General features: G+C 43.7%; 1 protein-coding gene across 4 annotated transcripts in view; it reads left to right on the top strand.

The window, feature by feature from the left end:
* DENND1A (DENN domain containing 1A) overlaps positions 1-19,477 on the top strand; it is a 924,202-nt gene that overhangs the window by 571,996 nt on the left and 332,729 nt on the right. For all 4 annotated transcript variants that reach the window (XM_075324120.1, XM_075324118.1, XM_075324119.1 and 1 more), the window contains exon 12: positions 12,883-12,984. In XM_075324120.1, coding sequence (XP_075180235.1) covers positions 12,883-12,984 — 102 coding nt within the window. The remainder of the gene's footprint in view (positions 1-12,882; positions 12,985-19,477) is intronic.

Below are 19,477 nucleotides of genomic sequence, written 5' to 3'. Positions count from 1 at the left end.
TGTCTCATCTGACCAGAGAACATTCTTCCAAAACGTTTTAGTCTTTCTCAGGTAAGTTTTGGCAAACTCCAGCCTGGCTTTTTTATGTCTCGGGGTAAGAAGTGGGGTCTTCCTGGGTATCCTACCATACAGTCCCTTTTCATTCAGAGGCCGACGGATAGTACAGGTTGACACTGTTGTACCCTCGGACTGCAGGGCAGCTTGAACTTGTTTGGATGTTAGTCGAGGTTCTTTATCCACCATCTGCACAATCTTGCGATGAAATCTCTCGTCAAATTTTCTTTTCCTTCCACATCTAGGGAGGTTAGCCACAGTGCCATGGGCTTTACACTTCTTGTTGACCCTGCGCACCGTAGACACAGGAACTTTCAGGTCTTTGGAGATGGACTTGTAGCCTTGAGATTGCTCCTGCTTCCTCACAATTTGGATTCTCAAGTCCTCAGACAGTTCTTTGGTCTTCTTTCTTTTCTCCATGCTCAATGTGGTACACACAAGGACACAGGACAGAGGTTGAGTCGACTTTAATCCATGTCAACTGGCTGCAAGTGTGATCTAGTTATTGCCAACACCTGTTAGGTGCCACAGGTAAGTTACAGGTGCTGTTAATTACACAAATTAGAGAAGCATCACATGATTTTTCAAACAGTGCCAATACTTTTGTCCACCCCCTTTTTTATGTTTGGTGTGGAATTATGTCCAATTTGGCTTTGACATTTTTTTTTTCTTCATTGAAGACAAATTAAATGAAGATAATAATACCAAAGAATTTTTGATTGCCATCATTTTCAGGAAGAAACTGAGTATTCTCTGACAGAATTGCAGGGGTGCCAATACTTTTGGCCAGCACTGTGTATATATATATTAGTATAAAATTTAAAAACAAATCTCTCTCCTGTGGATGCTAAATGAACACGGTGTAGGCATCTGTCTAGAGCTGTCCTGGCACACACGGAATGGTAAAAACATGAAGAGGATATAGCTACATAACAACAACCATGGAAATGTCATGTTCATGTTTCTTGCTGTTTTCTTCTAAACAACAATAAAAAGTTTAGTTGAACTCTGGAGTGAAAGATTTTTCATTAGACTATATCATAATAAACCAACTGAGGTGTGTTGAAGGGCAGACGTTAAATCATAAAGCCGAAATAGTTTTATGTGTGCAACTAAACAGTGCCGTTATAATATGGTTAGGGAGACACTTTTATCTGAAATGTCTAAAGAATATTTATATAAACCCCACAAAGCTTCTCATGAGCCAGATCAGACACCCCATACTTTGCACTGACGAGGGGCAAGAACCCCGAAACACCATGTCTGCAAATTGGGATTCTGATCTCGCTTATATACCTTAGGTCATATGCAAAGGATTGTTAAAAATCCGCATTTGACTTTTAGGATCGCTATTTCCAATAGGTGGCGCTGTGCTAGAGTTTGTCTCCTTTCCTGGAGAGACAATTTGAATATTTCCCAGAGGGGCACGGCAGCTATAAGTCCCCTTACTTTACTGGCAACCAGACTGGCTTGCAAAGTCTCCTTAAGGAGAATAGTGTTCCCCCGTGGTCCCCACAAAGCTTCTCATGAGCCAGATCAGACACCCCATACTTTGCACTGACGAGGGGCAAGCACCCCGAAACACCGTGTCTGCAAATTGGGATTCTGATCTGGCTTAATATATCCTAGGTCATATGCAAAGGATTGTTAAAAATCCACATTTGACTTTTAATATCGCTACTTCCAATAGGTGGCGCTGCGCTAGAGTTTGTCTCCTTTCCTGGAGAGACACTTTGTATATAAACATAATAAGGCGTTTGTATGTTCTTTCCATGATTTTGTGTGTTTCCTCTGAGTTCTCCGGTTTCTTCTGGATTCTTCAGTTTCCACCCAAAGACTGGATTCTCATTTTACTAGTGATGAGCCAACGTCCTCTCCACCTCTCCATACTCGATCGAGCATCGGGGTACTCACGGTTCTTGGCCGAGTATTGTGGGTGCTCAAATATGTTGTCCACGAAACAAGAGCACAAAGAGCCTGCTCCCTTCACTAAGTGATGAAAGGCAAGAGGATGTGGAGGAGAAGCGCAATAGGGTCTTACCAAAAATACTGCTATGTACGTATAAAGTGAACAACTCACCTATAGAGGTTGTGCCGGTCACAACCCCTGTAATAGCCGTCAATATAGCCGAACAGCTGCAGCCCCGTGATGACCGTAGTAGATGTAGAAGAGGAACCGGATATTCAGCCATGCTATCACCGCACCAAAAGTATGGTTAGTTTATGTCTTTTATTGTTTATGTCCAGGTCAACGCGTTTCAGGGGTCACAGCCCCCTTCATCCAGACAACAGGCAAAAAACATAATTGAGATCTCATAAATTAACAATACGTTCGGTGTGGTGATGGCACGGCTGAATACTCGGTTCCTCTTCTACATTCACTGAGTGATGGGAGTCGGCACCACAGTACGAGCCATTTGCAGTGTCTGAATGGCTTTCACGAGTGTGAAAAAAAAGAACATTTTCAGCTGTAATGTGAAAAAAACAAATGCCTGCCCCTCCCCTGGAAACTCTCTGTATTAGGCTGGCTGTATGTGGGCAGAGCGCTGAACTGGCCAGTCATTGACTTCCACAGTAATCGTTACTCAAGTTGAGCCCTTTCAAAGCGTCTGACATGAGTAACGAGCACCTGAGCATTTTAGTGCTCGCGCATCTCTACATTTTACCAATGAGCTGTGTTTCCCATACCGACCTCTCACTGAAATATCTGCAATTAGAGATGGGCAAGCCTGAGGTTCAGTGTTCGTACCAAACACAGACTTCACAAAAAATAACAGAGTTTGGGTGCTTTACATATGAATCCTACTCAGTCGAGCATCGCTGTCCTCGGGACCGCTCGGTGCTCAGCCCGGTGAGAGCCGCTTGCAGTGTTTGATCGGCTGACACTGGGGTTAACAACAACAATGTGATCGGATGTATTGTGCACCAAACAAAAGAGGAAAAACCACACACCCCCGGGATTGATCTGTTTACGGCTGGCGGTATGTGGGTGGAGAGCTGAACCGGTCAATCTTTGACTTCCACTTGGTTTCAGGTCAAGTCCGGGTATCGAACTGAACTTTAAAGTCCGGATGAACCCGCCGAACCGAACTTCCATAAGTCCGCTCATTTCTAGTTAGCATACTATGAATTTTTATTCTTTTTTTGGGAGGGTGGGGGGAGGAAGGGATGCTGTGAAGGGGAAGAGCTTTCATTGAGTCTGTCTATTGATTACGTACGAGCTGTAAGATCATATAAGCACAGAGGGAGAACCGCAGCGTTTTAATACCATTTTAAATCTGTCATGGCCATTGCTTACAAGCAGAATTCTTATCGTAACATCAGTAACGGGTATGTCTGTTTTTTGGTTTAGTTTCTTTCATGTACGTCCATGTGACTGGCCAGGTGGAGTAGTTTTCCATCTGCAGCATTAACATGCACTTGGAGGCCCCTTCGTAAACTTTTCTCTGTGCATTATTAGATATTTAAGGCAACACTTGCAACTTGAGATGCCTTAAGAAACATCCTGAAGGTCTTTCGGAATCTGTGCGCTGGTTTCAAGTTCTTCTCCGAGTTCCCCTATGAGACAGTGAGTTGAGTATCATTTACCGCTCGCTTCCTTGAGATTAAAGCTTTGCTCCCTTTTAACCTGAACTTTAGGGAATTAAACAAGTGAGATATAAGTCCACTCCCTGTGCCCAAATGGGCTGGTGAGCAGATCGCATGGCTTCATTCTAATCCCTAATGATTTTACTGTCATTTATGTTGACAGAAAATTTGTAAAAATACAAAAAAATAAAAATAAAAAAGTGATTGAACTATTTTTTAAAGTAAAGGATTTTCATTTTTTTTATCCCCTGTATTTTTTATATTCTTGCATTGATTACGTAAAGAATGTTGTGTTTGAGGAGCTTGTCCGGTACTTTTATATTGATGGAATTTCCTCAGGATAAAGGGGGCTTTACACGCAACGATATCTCTAACAATATGTCATCGGGGTCATGGAATTCGTCACTCACATCCGGCATCGTTAGCGACGTCGTTGCGTGTGCCACTGTTAACGATCAAAAATGCTCACCAAATCGTTGATCGTTGACATGTCGTTCATTTTCAAAATATCGTTGCTCGTTCTGGACGCAGGTTGTTCGTCGTTCCTGAGGCAGCACACATCACTGCGTGTGACACCCTGGGAACGACGAACAGCAGTGTTCCTGCGTCCTCTGGCAACGAGGTGGGCGTGTTGTTAATGCGGCTGCTCTCCGCCCCTCCGCTTCTATTGGCGGGCCGCTGTGTGACGTTGCTGTGATGGCGCACGAACCTCCACCTTAAAAAAGAGGTTGTTCACCGGCCACAGCGACGTCGCTAGGTAGGTAAGTATTGTTACGTATCCTAGCGATATGGTGCGCCACGGGCAGCGATTTGCCTGTGATGCACAAACGACGGGTGCGGGTGCTTTCATGACCAACATGTCTAGCAATATCGCTGCGTATAAAGCAGCCTTTTGTCATCAATATCAGGTAAGTGGGGCACCCCCTGACAGTCAGCAATCAGCTGTAGACATGAGTGAACCCAAGGTTCGTCGTTTGTACCAAACACAGACTTTTTCTAATAAAAACAGAGTTCGAGTGTGTTACGTATTCTGATCACTCGCTTGAGCATCGCTATGCTTGGGTATGCTCGTTGCTCAGCCCAGTGCGAGCCGCTTGTAGTGTTTGATCAGCTCGCACTGGGGGTAACAACAGTGTGTTCGAATGTAGTGTCCACCAAACAAAACAAAAATGGAAAAACCTCAGCCACCCCCAGAAGTGTTCTGTGTATGGCTAACTGCATGTAGGCGACATCCAAACTGCCCATTTGGTGACTTCCATTGGGGTTCAGGTCAAGTCCGAGGTCCCAAACTGAACTTTTTCTTAAGTCCAGAAGAACCTGCCAAACTGAACTTCCACGGATCCGCTCATCTCTAATCTACTGTCCTCTTTGCTGGCGACAGCTGTGAGCAATTGGTTGTGTGGAGCAGAACTACACAGCTCCATCAGCTGTATAGTGCCCATAGGGAGGTACTTCAGATCCACTACTATGTAAATGAGTAGATGTAGATGAGCAGTGCCCAACCACAGCAACTATACAGATAATGGAGCTGTGTACTTCCGGATCACAACTTGGCATATCTGGCCACCACCACCAGAGAACAGCTAATCGTTAGGAGGTGCCGTGTGTCACGCCCACACTTTTCTGATATTGATGACCCAAGAACTCGCTCACACAACCGTATTTTCAGTCCGAGTGCTATCCATGAGAAATAAGGATCGCACTTGGACCAATGTTATCCAATGGGACAGTGCAGATGACCAATTTTTTCATTGACAAAATCTGTATGAAAAAAAAAAAATTGCAGCATTCACGATTGACCTCTAGAAATCGGATGAGACTCACCCATTCTTGACTATGGATGGGAGAAAAAAAATCGGATGCCACATAAGGTATAAGCATCAGATTTTTACGGATACATTGCAATTATGTAACATGGGAAACTCCAAATGCTCCTGTAAATGATTAATAACTGATACTGTAAAAAAAATCGAATTGTACATTGGACCAATTTTTAGTACGTTTGTTTTAAGCTAGCCTATAGATAGGCCATCAGCATAAAGTACTGGACAACCCCTTTAACCCCTTCTCAAAATATGATGTATATTTACATCATATGTTGTCTCCTTCCCTTTGATGTAGGCTCTCACGCTGAGCCCGCATCTTTTCCCTCACATGTCAGCTGATCTGATCAGTCATCATGTGCCTCTAATAGCCGCCATTGGATCAGAGATCTGCCCATCGCTGTTAACCAGTTAAATCCCATGATCCAACATGCTTCGGCGGGGAGCATGTCATTCCCCATCCCCATCAGCAGCCCCATGACGTGATTTGCTGGGCACCGATGGGTTGTGATGACAGCTGGGTATCAGTTGATGACTATTATATCTGTTATGACAAACTTCCTGCGAACGCCAGCAGCGAGCCATCATCCTTAGGAGATCATGATTTCTGCTGTACAGAGCGGTGCTGGTGCCCTGCTCTGTACAGCACAAGCAATCAGATGATCGCAGCTTCAAGTCCCCTATGGGGACAAGTAAATACAATAAACAGGTTATTAATAAAAAAAAGTTATAAAAAATATGCAAAAAAAACCAAGCTCAAATTTACCCCCCTTTTGCCCCATTGAAAATAAAACAACTAAAAAAGATAAAAAATACGCATTTTGTATCTCTGCTTTCGGAAATGTCCGTTCTATCAAAATAGAAAATAAATTAATCCAATGGGTAAACCGTAACAAAAAATAAATAATTTTTTGGAGGCCTCTGCAACATTGCAATAAAATACAAAAAGTGGCAATCAAAGCATCATAGCTACCCCAAAATGGTATGATTAAAAATGTCAGCTTAGGACGCCATCAATGAGCCACAGATGCCAAAAATGAGAAAGTTATGGGTCTTGAAAAATGGTCTAAAGAACTGACAACTTTTTTTGACAAATTTTTGATTTTTTTTTTCATCAAATAGATAAAAAAACAAAACTATACTTTTTAGATATCTATGAACTCGTACTGATTTGGAGAATCACACTGCCAAGTCAGTTTTACCATCCAGTGAACTTGGAAAATAAAAAATCCAAAAAACAATTATGGAATTGCACTTTTTTTTGCAATTATACCACACTTAAGGCTGCTTTACACGCTACGATATCGCTAGCGATATTGCTAGCGAGCGTACCCGCCCCTGTCTTTTGTGCGTCACGGGCAAATCGCTGCCCGTGGCACACAATATCGCCAATACCCGTCACATGGACCTTCCTTCCAAGCGACGTCGCTCTGGCCGGCGAACAGCCTCTTTCTCTAAGGTGGCGGTTCGTACGGCATCACTGCGACGTCACACGGCAGGCGTCCAATAGAAGCAGAGGGGCGGAGAGCATCCGCAGGAAAGTTACGCCCACCTCGTTGCCGGAGGACACAGGTAAGCAGTTGTTCGTCGTTCCCGGGGTGTCACATGTAGCGATGTGTGCTGCCTCAGGAACGACGAACAACCTGCGTCCACAACGACCAACGAGATTTTGTAAATGAACGACGTGTCAACGATCAACGATTAGGTGAGTATTTTTGATCGTTAACACTCGCTCCTACCTGTTACACACAACGACGTCGCTAACTATGCCGGATGTGCGTCACGAATTCCGTGACCCCGACGATATCTCGTTAGCGATGTCGTTCCGTGTAAACGGGCCTTTACAGCTACACTTGATCCCTGCTTGAGAAAGCCAATAAAATAATTGTCCATGTTTCCCATCAAATCTAATTTAACCCCTTTAAATGGAATGTTCGCTACAAAATAAAATATTAATACAGTCCATTTGGTAATATCCTTTTCTTTACAAAGGATCCCAAACTTCAGATCTCTGCACCCGTCTTATACATCCTTCTGAAACAATGCCCATTAAAAGAGCTTGGAGTCATACATATTCCCATCTCACAAGGAATGTCGTGAACCTAATATGTCTCCGGAGAGGGTATCAAAAGTCATTTAACTCTCCTTTTTTATGGGAGATCACACATTAAAAAAAAAAGAAAAGAAACAATTATCACACCACATTATAACAAGGTGGAAGGATCCTTATAGATCCATATCAATAGCGGTTTCTTCACGCAAGCAATATACAAGAATGAGCTCCGCGTAGAAGCACCGTCGCCTTTCCCTTGATCAATCTCACTTTTTTGAAGAATGAATTGCACATTATTCTTGGCTGTAAATTACAATTTTGGGAATCTCGCACAACTTCTGAAAGTTATTATTCCACGACTTGAAACAGAAAGAGATGTCTTAGCTCACATAATTTATATCACTTTATATTAAATGCTCAGGAAGTACAGTAATGTGGAACCGATTCTAAAATAACGTATATCATATATCTGGCTCAGGACACTTTGAATTTCCTATATTTCTATATTGTGGTTTTACAATATGCCGACCATCCCCTCATCGTCGTTCACCATGTGGATAAAAACAAAGAATTAATATTATTTCTATGTTATTGTAAAGTCTATTGGTTCTTACGGTTCATGGCTATCCTTTGTCCACAGTCGTCCAGTTCTTGCTCTTTCTTAGCATTTTGTCGCCTCAGAATTGTAGTCTACGCCTGTAAAATCATGGAATTACCACAATTTTGGAAAAAAAATTCCAAACATTGTGATATAAAGAACCCAACTTTTACAATGGTAATGTCACGGTTGAGACTGGAGACAGGTTTAGGACTGAAGACTCTCATTTCCATCTGGGACTCTACATGTAAGCAAAGTTTCCTTCCTTTTGGTGCTTAATGAGTTAATGTCAGTTTTGTTGCTAGCAGCTCATTGCAGTGCATGTCAGCTGTAACTGCTTTGTACCCACGCCCATTTAGGTTTAAGAAGTGGGGTTTGTCAGCAATCTTTGTTGATGATACTATCCATTTGTATTCTGGCTGCCTTGGTGAAAGGTTCTGCTGAGGAATTTACCCAAAGTTGGACTGTATCCCTTTTGTTGCGGTCTCCCCTGTTTGTCTTATCTTCCACGTGTTGTATTAGTGCAGCGATGGGACTAGCAATTCACACCCGCCAATTCACTATCCAGGGTGTCTACAGGGTCCCTTACGTCCACATTTGTTTGGCTCGACAACAGGTTCAGAGAACCTGTATAGGGACTGGCTAGGAGAGTAGGGACAGCTGCAGGTTAGTGCAGGAGGTGTCCCATCTACCCCTTTCAGTATCGCCAGGGCCCACTATTGTTATAGTGTCCCCGGTGTTCCCCTTTGTTTGTGGTGTTAGACTCCCCTTGGCCTGAACATACGTGTTTCGCGTGTGTATTCGGACGACATCCATCTGGAGTGTGAGAGGTAACAAGGACAAATACAATCCTTTGCCCTTTTGGATACTTATATAATGTTTATGGAAACTTGTTTGAACTGTATCACGTTGAAAAATGATTAACAATGTGCAAACAGTTGGTATATGTGTCACATGGAGATTTTCACAAACTTCGCCGACTGTCACAGTGGCATTGGGTGCTGTTCAGTCTACTGATTCTGACACTCCGCCTAATAACTTCTCTGAGTACTGTAATCAGCACAGGCTGACTCAAGCATCAACCAACAGATTGGTAGTTCATAGGAAGGCTAGCAAGAGTTAATCTTTGCTGGTCTGCTTGTGAGTCATCTTTGATCACATGTTGTGGGGAAGCCAATGACATCTGTTCTCCTATATATGGTTGTTGGACATTTCCATTAGAGTGACTTATAGTTTATACTAGTTGGTCTGGCAAGATACCTGTTGCTGTGTGCGATTGTGGAGTTTACTCTTGTTGCCTATTTGTTGCCTCCCTCCTGCTCTTGTTTTTCTCCTGAGTCTCTCTTTGTCTATTCCTGTGTGTGCAGTGTGTCAGAGTTTTGTTTTTTCCCTTGTCTGTCCTTATCTATTTATTCTCTTACTCCTGCCCCCTTTCTCCCTGCGGGAGGGGGGTATTAAAGTAGTATTTCTCAGGAGAATAGAAAGGCACAGGACTTGGGCATCTCCACCATTAGGAGTAATCTGGAGGTGAGTAATAGGCTAGGGTCCCCTAATGTAAGGGACAGCATAGGAGCCTCCTGTCTCACGCTATCCCAAAGTACCTTTGTGACAATATGCCAGTGCATCTAGTCTGTTGTTTTACAGAAATGATTGTCCATTCATGCCAATAACTGTTTGGACTTTTTCGAGGATATGTGCCTTCCATCAGTATCTTGAATTTATTTTCATGTAACAAGATGGGGAAAATTGGTATTCAGTTGTAAATTATTGTAAAAGCTCACACGATAGTATAAAAATCGTTCCAATTTTCATAAAAGTGGGATGACTTTGTTGCTCCCTTGTCGTCCGTGTGCAATCCTTTTTTTTTTTTTTTTTTACAGGAGACATTATTAAAGGGGTTATCCGGCTTCTTTGACTTTTTTTTTTTTATTTCCCTATTGGGCTACATTGGGGCAGGTAAGTAGATAGAGACCACTTACCTGCCCTGCTGTCAGCCCCTCTCCCCCGGCTCAGAGCGGTCATGTGACCGCTCCTGCCGCGATTTTGCTGCTTCCGGTCTTTGCACGTCTACATGGGCAGGGCCATGTTGACATGCAAATGTGGAGCAGCATGTCACCTCCCTGCTGGGTGTCTACAGTGCGAGGAGTCACCGCCCCCTTCCCTGCACCCTCCCACACATTCCCCTGCACCTCCAGTAACCTCCCCCTGCACTGCTGTGGGGTCCGTGATTTGGGGGCGGGGCCTGGCGGCAGCTGCCGTAGTGTCAGCTCCAGCACCGGGCCCCCTGCCCAGGATCGCACATTCAAATGTACCGGCATCACAGATCACCGATGCCGGTACATTTGAATGTGCTGATGAGAAGTCACTGTCCTTCCCGCTGTCTGTGCGCTCTGCAGCACAGCGGTGACGTCAGAGCACAGACAGAGGACGAACGTGCAGGAGCGGCGGGGACTGAGGACGGGTGAGTATGTACTCCACATGTGTTCCCGATGGGGATGGGGGTTGCAGAGCCATGTGTGTGCGTGCACGGTGCAGAGCCATGCGTGTGCAGAGCCATGTGTACGGTGCAGAGCCATGTGTGTGCGTGTACGGTGCAGAGCCATGCGTGTGCAGAGCCATGTGTACGGTGCACAGCCATGTGTGTGCGTGTGCAGAGCCATGTGTGTACGGTGCAGAGCCATGTGTGTACGGTGCAGAGCCATGTGTGTGCGTGTGCAGAGACATATGTGTGCGGTGCAGACCCCGATGTGGGGCTGTTATTTGCAATGCTGTAGTGATACCAGGTCAGGTGCTGGGGAAGAATATACTGACAGGGAATGTGTGTGCAGGGGGCGGGCAGGGGGCGAGGCTGGACACTGGGGTGGGGCTGGACACCGAGGCCGAGCGGTGCCAGCTGTGACTGGGAGGTTTTGCACAGGAAGTGGTCATGTTTGCTGGAGCTGAATGTAAACAAGAAGCTGCAGAGAATAAAGGGATAATTCAAGAGGAACAAAAGTTAGAAAACAGAAAATAACAATGTAGGTGTGATTTATATGACAATACAGCACAGATAAACTCAAAAATTTTTGTTAAGTTAATGTCGGACAACTCCTTTAATCATTTATAGGACTATGCACAGTTCCCTATGTTACAAAATAGTAATGTATCAGTAAAAATTTGATGCTTATACTATAGCTTCCGATTTTTTTCTCGCACCCATAGACTTAAACAGGCCTCATCCAATTTCAAAGTGAAATTACAGCATACTGCAATTTTTTTCACAGACCCAAAAGTCGGTCATCAGCACTTCCCCATTGAATAACATCGGTCCAAGTGCTAGCCAATAAAATTTCAGATAGCATTAGTCAGATTTATATAGGAGTATGAGCGAGTCCTTATAGTTAAAATCACCATCTTTTGGTCTGAGTTGTATTTCTTTTGCCATCCAGAATATTTACAGTGCCTTTTTGTCCATGTTTTTCACTGAAGCATTTGGAAATGACATCGGTTTTTAAAAAAAAACAAAACAACATTTTGATTTCACTGAATGGTGGCTACGATGTTACTTTACAGAAGTAGTTTCATGTTATTAAATTGCTTAAGTCAGTTAGCATGAAATTCAGTAAGTTAGCATTTTACTTACTTTTTCTATTGTATGACCTTATCATGAAATGAGAGCTTTTATCTTACATAGTGTACAGCTTGTTTCTGTGAATTTCAGCAACTAGTGACTGGCCAAGTGTGTGCAGTAGTTACTTTCTAGGAGAGGGGTTAAATCCTGAGATCCAAGTCACCTCTCTCTAGACTATATACATATCTATACAGCAGTTAACTGGTCAACTCCATTCTCCTTCCTCTCAGCTCCTGACAGTTCTCTTATCAGTATTGTTGGATTACAATTCTCAGGCCCTCAGTATTGGCAGTTTCTAGAGCAGTTGTCTTAATTATAGAACTCTCTTTCCTGATCCTTGTGCATGTTCAAAGTCCCTGTTATCGCTTTAAGAAAATATAGTGATTACATTGTAGCCTCAGAACAATGGCAACAAAATGAAGCTGCTCATCAGAACTGTCAGTCAAAGACGAACATCCGCCCCTAAGCAACCATGAAGTAAGGAGACTGCACAGCTCAGAGCTACTGAAGAGACAAACTTCAGATTATCCCTTTAATTTAATGCATTGACTTAAAAAGATGAACTACTTTCTATCATTATATAGTAATGTACTATATTGAATTTATTGTTACTTTCTTAGGTAAAGAAGTTATTGTCTTTAGGTTTTTGAGCATTTTATGATGTTAATCATTTCCTCCTATGCTAAACTACAGGAAACTTAGAAATCTTAAAACGTTTTCAATCCTCTATGATGTCCTTATGCTCTAAAGACCTACATACATATTAGACTAATGTCTGCTCAACCTGCCGATATGAACAGGATCAGTTAACAGCTGTGGAATTGGCCAACAGTCTAGTGTGTATAGAGGCTTCCTGAACTTCCCACAACAGTTGATGTCAGGGGACAGAAGAATTTGCTTATCTGTTTAGTCTCCATTAATATAAGCCACTGCCATAGAAGTCTGACGTCAGCTCTCATTGAGACTGAGCCGAGCTTGACTGTTGGCCAAACAATCATTTGACCGACAGCGATCTAGTCTCTATGGGGCCTGTGAGTGGATCAAATTGACTACCTGCCCCTTGTATCTATCATTCAGACTTATACCACTTTCGTATTGGTTTTTTTTGTAGGACTTTATACATGTCTCAAGTTATTCTTTGTTTTTTTTCTTTCAGAAAGTGAAAGGAATGAGCCTGGAAGATGTGGTGGTTCTAAATGTAGACACCAACACTTTGGAGACTCCCTTCGATGACCTTCAGAATCTACCAAGTGAAGTGGTCAGTACTAAATCCTTTTGTATTTTTATTGACTGGCTTGTCCAGCCATCTAAAAAAATCCCTCTGACATCAGCTTAAATTTGCTAAAAAAATAGTACTAATACTAATATTCACTTTACTGGTCCCCAGTATTTTCTGTTGCAACACTTCCCTAGCCCCGTCAGTTTTTCCCTACCTTGTTTAGCCATATGATTGCTATAGCCGCCACCGTAGCTGGACGGTATGGATAAGCTACAGGGAAATAAAGAGACTTTGTGTGCCATATTACAAAGGTACAATAGATGGCATGTGATCAGCTATATGGAAGTTGTAACGCTCACAGCTGGTGTAGGGGCAACGAGCAGGGTTAGTGGACTCACTGGTCCACAGGAGAGATCCGGGCTTAACTAAGCAACTATCGCATGGCAGACCCCAGGCACCACTCCCAGGGTGCAGTGACCGGGACTGTGGCAGCTGACTCCCAGGATAGGAGACAGACTCAGGTATATACAGAGATGAACGCAGGTACAGTCAGGATGACTGAGGTAGGCAGGTACAGACAGGTATGGTGGGCATGGCAGAGACAGATAAGTATGGGAAGGCAGGTACAGATGACAGACACAGGGATAACGGGACAGGAGCATGGGAACCTGACAACTAGCCAGCAGACTGAAGAGTTACTAACTAAAGACATTGGGCAGGCACCTTCCCTGATGGGAGAGTGCCTTAAATATATAGTGTCTCTCTCTCAGCCATAGGCTGAGAGGCATTTCCAGAAATAATTTGCCTGCCCTTTAAAAGGAGGGCTGGCGTGTGTGCATACTAGGTGCATTCACGGGGAGCCTGTGCTGTGTGCACAGGCCCTGGGGGTAGATGGAGGCAGACGAAGCACATGGGCAGCCGTGGATGCAGTGGCAAAAGAAACAGCCGGGGAGGTAAGTTAGCGTCCTGCAGGGATGCCAGCGCTACAGAAGTATATCGCAGGCAGAGGACGAGGAGACAAGGCTGCATTGGAAACTGAGCACTAAGCCATCAGCAACGTGATTAGGACTTTGCTTTGTAGCATTTTAAGCTTTTTTTCCTTTTATTTATTTTTTTATGCCTGTATAGCCCCTTTAAGTTGCAAAAATTATCTTTTTTTTTTTTTTTTTTTTTTCTTCTTTAAGCGAAAAGCAACTTGCGTGAAATACAAGGAGCTGCGAAAGAATGTCCTCCAACATTGTTACATTTATCACATTTAAAAGTGGAAACGAGAAACCTAAAATAGAGCACTTACTAGACATTTCACTTACAGGTTAAAAATACATCATTGATATACACACCACCGTGAATGATAAATGAGTTCTACTTATGTAAATTAAATAGTTCAAATGAATGGGAAAATATCATATATAAGTGTATTATTTAACACATTAACAAATATGGTATAAAAAAGTGTATTTTACGTAAAGGAATTAATTTGTATGACGATAATCTGTTTTAACTGCTTCCCGTTATCCGTTGTACGTGTGCGGCACATTGGGTGGAACTTCTCAGGTTTATACAGCCGGCATCTGCGCTGCAATCACTGTTGTTAGCCCCTTATATACCACTGTTAGTTTGTCCCAGGGGTGTGCCATTGCAGGGGCCCGTTATCCTCTCTTCTGACACCTTAAAGGGGTACATATGGGCTACTGTGGTAGCAAGGGTTGGGTCTTATTGAAGATTCCTACGGCTGCCCTCTAGCCCAAGCTTTACTTCATAAGTGAGCATTATTTTAGTTATATCGTGTTTCCCTGAAAATAAGACCTACCACGAAAATAAGCCCTAGCAAGAATTTTCTGCCTTTTTGGAAAATGCTTAAAATATAAGCCCATCTCCAAAAATAAGCCCTATTTGCTTTTCAATAATGAAGTGTCTAGGCAGCTAAAAAAGTTAAAGAATACAGTAGGTCTATTCAGTAAAGAGAGAAGCTACCCCTAAAGCCCACTTTACACGTTGCAATTAGTTGTACAATCGCATTTGCGATGTGACACGCCCAGGTTGCATATGGGATCTTATGAGATTTCATGTTGGTCGTTCATTTGCTGTCACACGAGCGTTAGTAGTCTATGTTAAATTGATCAATGTTATGTGCGATCCTTTAGATCATGTGTTCTGTGACGTATGCATTGGGCACCTTTTTTTTTTTTTATTTATTGACTTGCCAAGCGTGTGTAATGTGTAGGGATGTGTTTTTACTATGTCATCTGCCATTCAGCTCTGCTACATGGCCGCTAACAGCAGACACAGACAGCCATGTAGCAGAGCTGAATGGCAGATGAGAGCAGACACAGACAGCCATGTAGCAGAGCTGAATGGCAGATGACAGCAGACACAGACAGAGCCGCACTGTCAGAATGAACTCGGGTGAACTTCACCCGACTTCATTGTCATGCTGCAGCATTGTCTGTGTCGCATCCTGATTAGCGGTCACCAGTGAAGGATTCACCGGTGACCGCTAATCTCCTAAGTTACTGAAGTTAGCAGCCCTCTCTCATACTCACCAATCCCCGATCCCCGGCACTGCACGGCGTTCACACTGCTCCGGCGGCTTTTACTGTTTTGAAAAAGCCGGCCGCCCATTAAACAATCTCGTATTCTCTGCTTTCCCCGCCCACCGGCGTCTATGATTGGTTACAGTGAGACACGCCCCCACTCTGAGTGACAGTTGTCACACTGCACCCAATCACAGCAGCCGGTGGGCGTGTCTATACTGTGTAGTGAAATAAATAATTAAATAATTAAAAAAAACGGCATGCGGTCCCCCCCAATTTTAATACCAGCCAGATAAAGCCATACGGCTGAAGGCTGGTATTCTCAGGATGGGGAGCTCCACGTTATGGGGAGCCCCCCAGCCTAACAATATCAGCCAACAGCCGCCCAGAATTGCCGCATACATTATATGCGACAGTTCTGGGACTGTACCCGGCTCTTCCCGATTTGCCCTGGTGCATTGGCAAATCGGGGTAATAAGGAGTTATTGGCAGCCCATAGCTGACAATAAGTCCTAGATTAATCATGTCATGCGTCTATGAGACACCCTCCATGATTAATCTGTAAATTACAGTAAATAAACACACACACCCGAAAAAATCCTTTATTAGAAATAAAAACAGAAACATATACCCTGGTTCACCACTTTAATCAGCCCCAAAAAGCCCTCCATGTCCGGCGTAATCCAGGATTCTCCAGCGTCGCTTCCAGCGCTGCTGCATGGAGGTGACCGGAGCTGCAGAAGACACCGCCGCTCCGGTCACCTCCACGCAGGTAATGAAGACAGCCGCGCGATCAGCTGCTGTCACTGAGGTTACCCGCTGTCACTGGATCCAGCGGTGACCGCGGGTAACCTCAGTGACAGCTCAGCTGATCGCGCTACTCACCTCAGTTGCTGCGTGGAGGTGATAGGAGCGGCGGTGAGTAGCTACGTGTGATACCCCGGGAACGACAAACAACAACGTACCTGCGTCCTCCGGTAACGAGGTGGGAGTGACGTTAATGCGGCTGCTCTCCGCCCCTCCGCTTCTATTGGTGGCCTGCTGAGTGACGTCGCTGTGACGCTGAACGTACCGCCCCCTTAAAAAAGAGGTTGTTTGGCGGCCACAGCGACGTCGTTAAGAAGGTAAGTATGTGTGATGCTTACCAGCGATATTGTTCGCCATGGGCAGCGATTTGCCCGTGACGCACAAACGATGGGGGCGGGTGCTTTCGCTAGCGACGTCGCTGCGTGTAAAGCAGCGTTTACGCTCACATCGGCACATCGGGTTGCAGTATCCCTCCGCTTTCACTAACTCTGCGTGAGTGATACTGCTTCCGGCCAGCAGGGGAGCGAATGCTGTGGAACCCAGGGGGACCTGACAGCGACGCTGACCTGTATGTGTGAGAGCCCATTCACTTGCCAACTCTACATCTCCGGGGTCTGGTAAGTGCCAGTCTCCTGGGGGTGGCTGCCTTTATTTGTGGGTAATTTTAGCAGCACATAGGGAATAACCATGTTTCCCCAAAAATAGGACCTACCCCAAAAAATAAGCCCTAGTGCATTTTTTTTCAAAGAAAAAAAAAAAAATAAGACCCTTATTTTTAGGGAAACATGTTATTTATCTACACAGCTGCATTTCAGTTTGTGGAACAAGCAATCAGAAGAGCAAAGATTCAATTCCACTAAGAAGACTTTAAAAAGCAAAACAAAAATGTTTTTTAAAATTATAAAAAAAACTGAAAAAAAACCCCAAAAGATAAAAATTTGATTTACCCACTTTTCATCTTTTAAAAAGAGACTGTTAAAAAACAAATGTATTTGGTATCATGTATGTAAAAGCTTATAAGAAAGTTATTAACAGCATAAAATAATTTAACCTGTACAATAAAAGAAAAATAAAATTGAAATGCCAAAATTGGAGGTTTTTGGCCACTGCAGCAAAAAATGCAATAAGAAAGCGAACAGAACTTTTTATGCGCCCCAAAACAGTACCAATAGAATAGTAAAAAAAAAATTCAAGATCACCATTATTTTACTGTCCATGGTTTCTGGACATTTTTACCGCGGAATGGACAATGTAAAAGCAAAACCACAACAAAAACCAGTGTCAGAATTGCTTTTTTTCCCTTACCATTCAACCACTTTTCCTGTTTTTCAGCACATTGTATGGTAGAGTGAATAGTATCAATCGGAACTACAACTTGCCCCACAAAAAGCAATCCCAGATTAGGCTATGTCGATAGAAAAAGAAAAAAGGTGATGGCCTTGGGAAGAAGGGGAGAAAGAGACAAAACTATAAAAAAAAAAATTCTCCAACAGGAAGTGATTAACAGAGTAGTGTACTCCTTGTTGCACCTTGTGTTGGGCTTTAATTCCCCACCTCCAAAATGACACTCTACTATAGACGTCAAAGAGTCATTGTCCCACCTAGTTTGCCCATGTGGCGACCATATAGTAGTCTCAGCAAGGGCTCATTCAGACGTTTATGCCAGTTTGCCCGAAACGCGTTTGCCCATATAAGTTATGTATGCTTTTGAACTTTTTTATGGATCCTTGAGCAATCTACCTTGATATGTACAAGTTTTTATTCGTAAAATTTGAATAAAAGATGAATTTTATGACGATTCCGATTGCTGGATTCCTCCCTCTCTCATAATCGGTCCCAGCATGGCACATCTGAAGTCTGGAGACTGGCAGCCAGTCTATATAATATGGTCCAAGATTGGCCTAAAATCCATGGATGTTGTCTGAGCACAGGCCGCAGCTCTCTGGACCCGAGTGTGACGGCTTCATATAGTCTGAAGACTGGCAGTCAGTCTATGAATTGCAATCCAAGATTGGCCTAAAATCCAGGGATGTTTTTCGAGCAATGGCTGCGACACTCTGGACCCGAGCGTAACTGCTTCATATAGTCTGGAGACTTGTGGCCAGTCTATGTATTGAGGCCAGAGATTGGCCCGAAATCCATGGACGTTGTCCGAATATGGGCTGCGGCTCTCTAACCCCGAGCCGTTACGGCTTCATATAGTCTGGAGACCGGCGGCCAGTCTATGTAATGCGGTCCGAGATTGGCCCGAAATCCATGGACATCATCCGAGCATGTGCCATGGCTCCCTAGACCCGAGTGTGATGGCTTCATATAATCTGGGAGACCGGCGGCCAGTCTATGAATTGTGGTCAGAGATTGGCCCAAAATCCACAGACATCATCCGAGCACAGGCCACAGCTCTCTGGACCCGAGAGTGATGGCTTCATATAGTCTAGAGACCAGCGGCCAATGTATGTATTGCGGTCCTAGATTGGACCGAACTCCACAGACGTCGTCCAAGGACAGGTCGCGGCTCTCTGGATCTGAGTGTGGCGGCTTCATATAGTCAGGAGACCAGCAGCCAGTCTATGTATTGCGATCCGAGATTGCCCCGAAATGCATGTGCATCGTCCGAGCATGGGCCGCGGCTCTCTTGATCCAAGCGTGACGGTTTCATATAGTCTGGGTTTGGAGACCGGCGGCCAGTCTATGTATTGCGGTCCGAGATTGGACCAGAATCCACGGTCGTCTGAACGATCCCTAACTCTGGTAAGATACTTCCCACCATTACCATGTAAAAATAATATAAGTATAAAAAAAAGCGCAATAAGTAAATAAGGCTAGAAAAAAAATAAATTCCCTTTTTGAGCTTCAATGGGAATTTTCTCTTCGAGAAGCACAATAAACTGGTCTGAATTTTTCCTTTTAAATGTATGAAAACTACAAAATGCACTTAAATTATATATGTTATAGTACAATTTCCATAGTAAAGATAAGTCTGGGATCTTTGCGTTCACAATTCGATTTTAATAAACGTAAAATAGAAAGAAAAAAAAGCAGCGTTCAGCTAAAAAATACACCAGAATAGCAAAAGACACAAGTGTTTAAGGCTTGAATTCCTTCCCTATATAATTTATGCTTTATTAATGAAAAGTTTGCCGCTTGCTCTTTTTTTCCCTTTCCTATTACGTATAAATATTTATAATTCT

The sequence above is a fragment of the Anomaloglossus baeobatrachus genome, chromosome 9 (genome assembly GCF_048569485.1).
Source record: "Anomaloglossus baeobatrachus isolate aAnoBae1 chromosome 9, aAnoBae1.hap1, whole genome shotgun sequence".
In the NCBI taxonomy this organism is placed as follows: domain Eukaryota; kingdom Metazoa; phylum Chordata; class Amphibia; order Anura; family Aromobatidae; genus Anomaloglossus; species Anomaloglossus baeobatrachus.
This window is presented reverse-complemented; position numbering and strand designations above follow the sequence as displayed.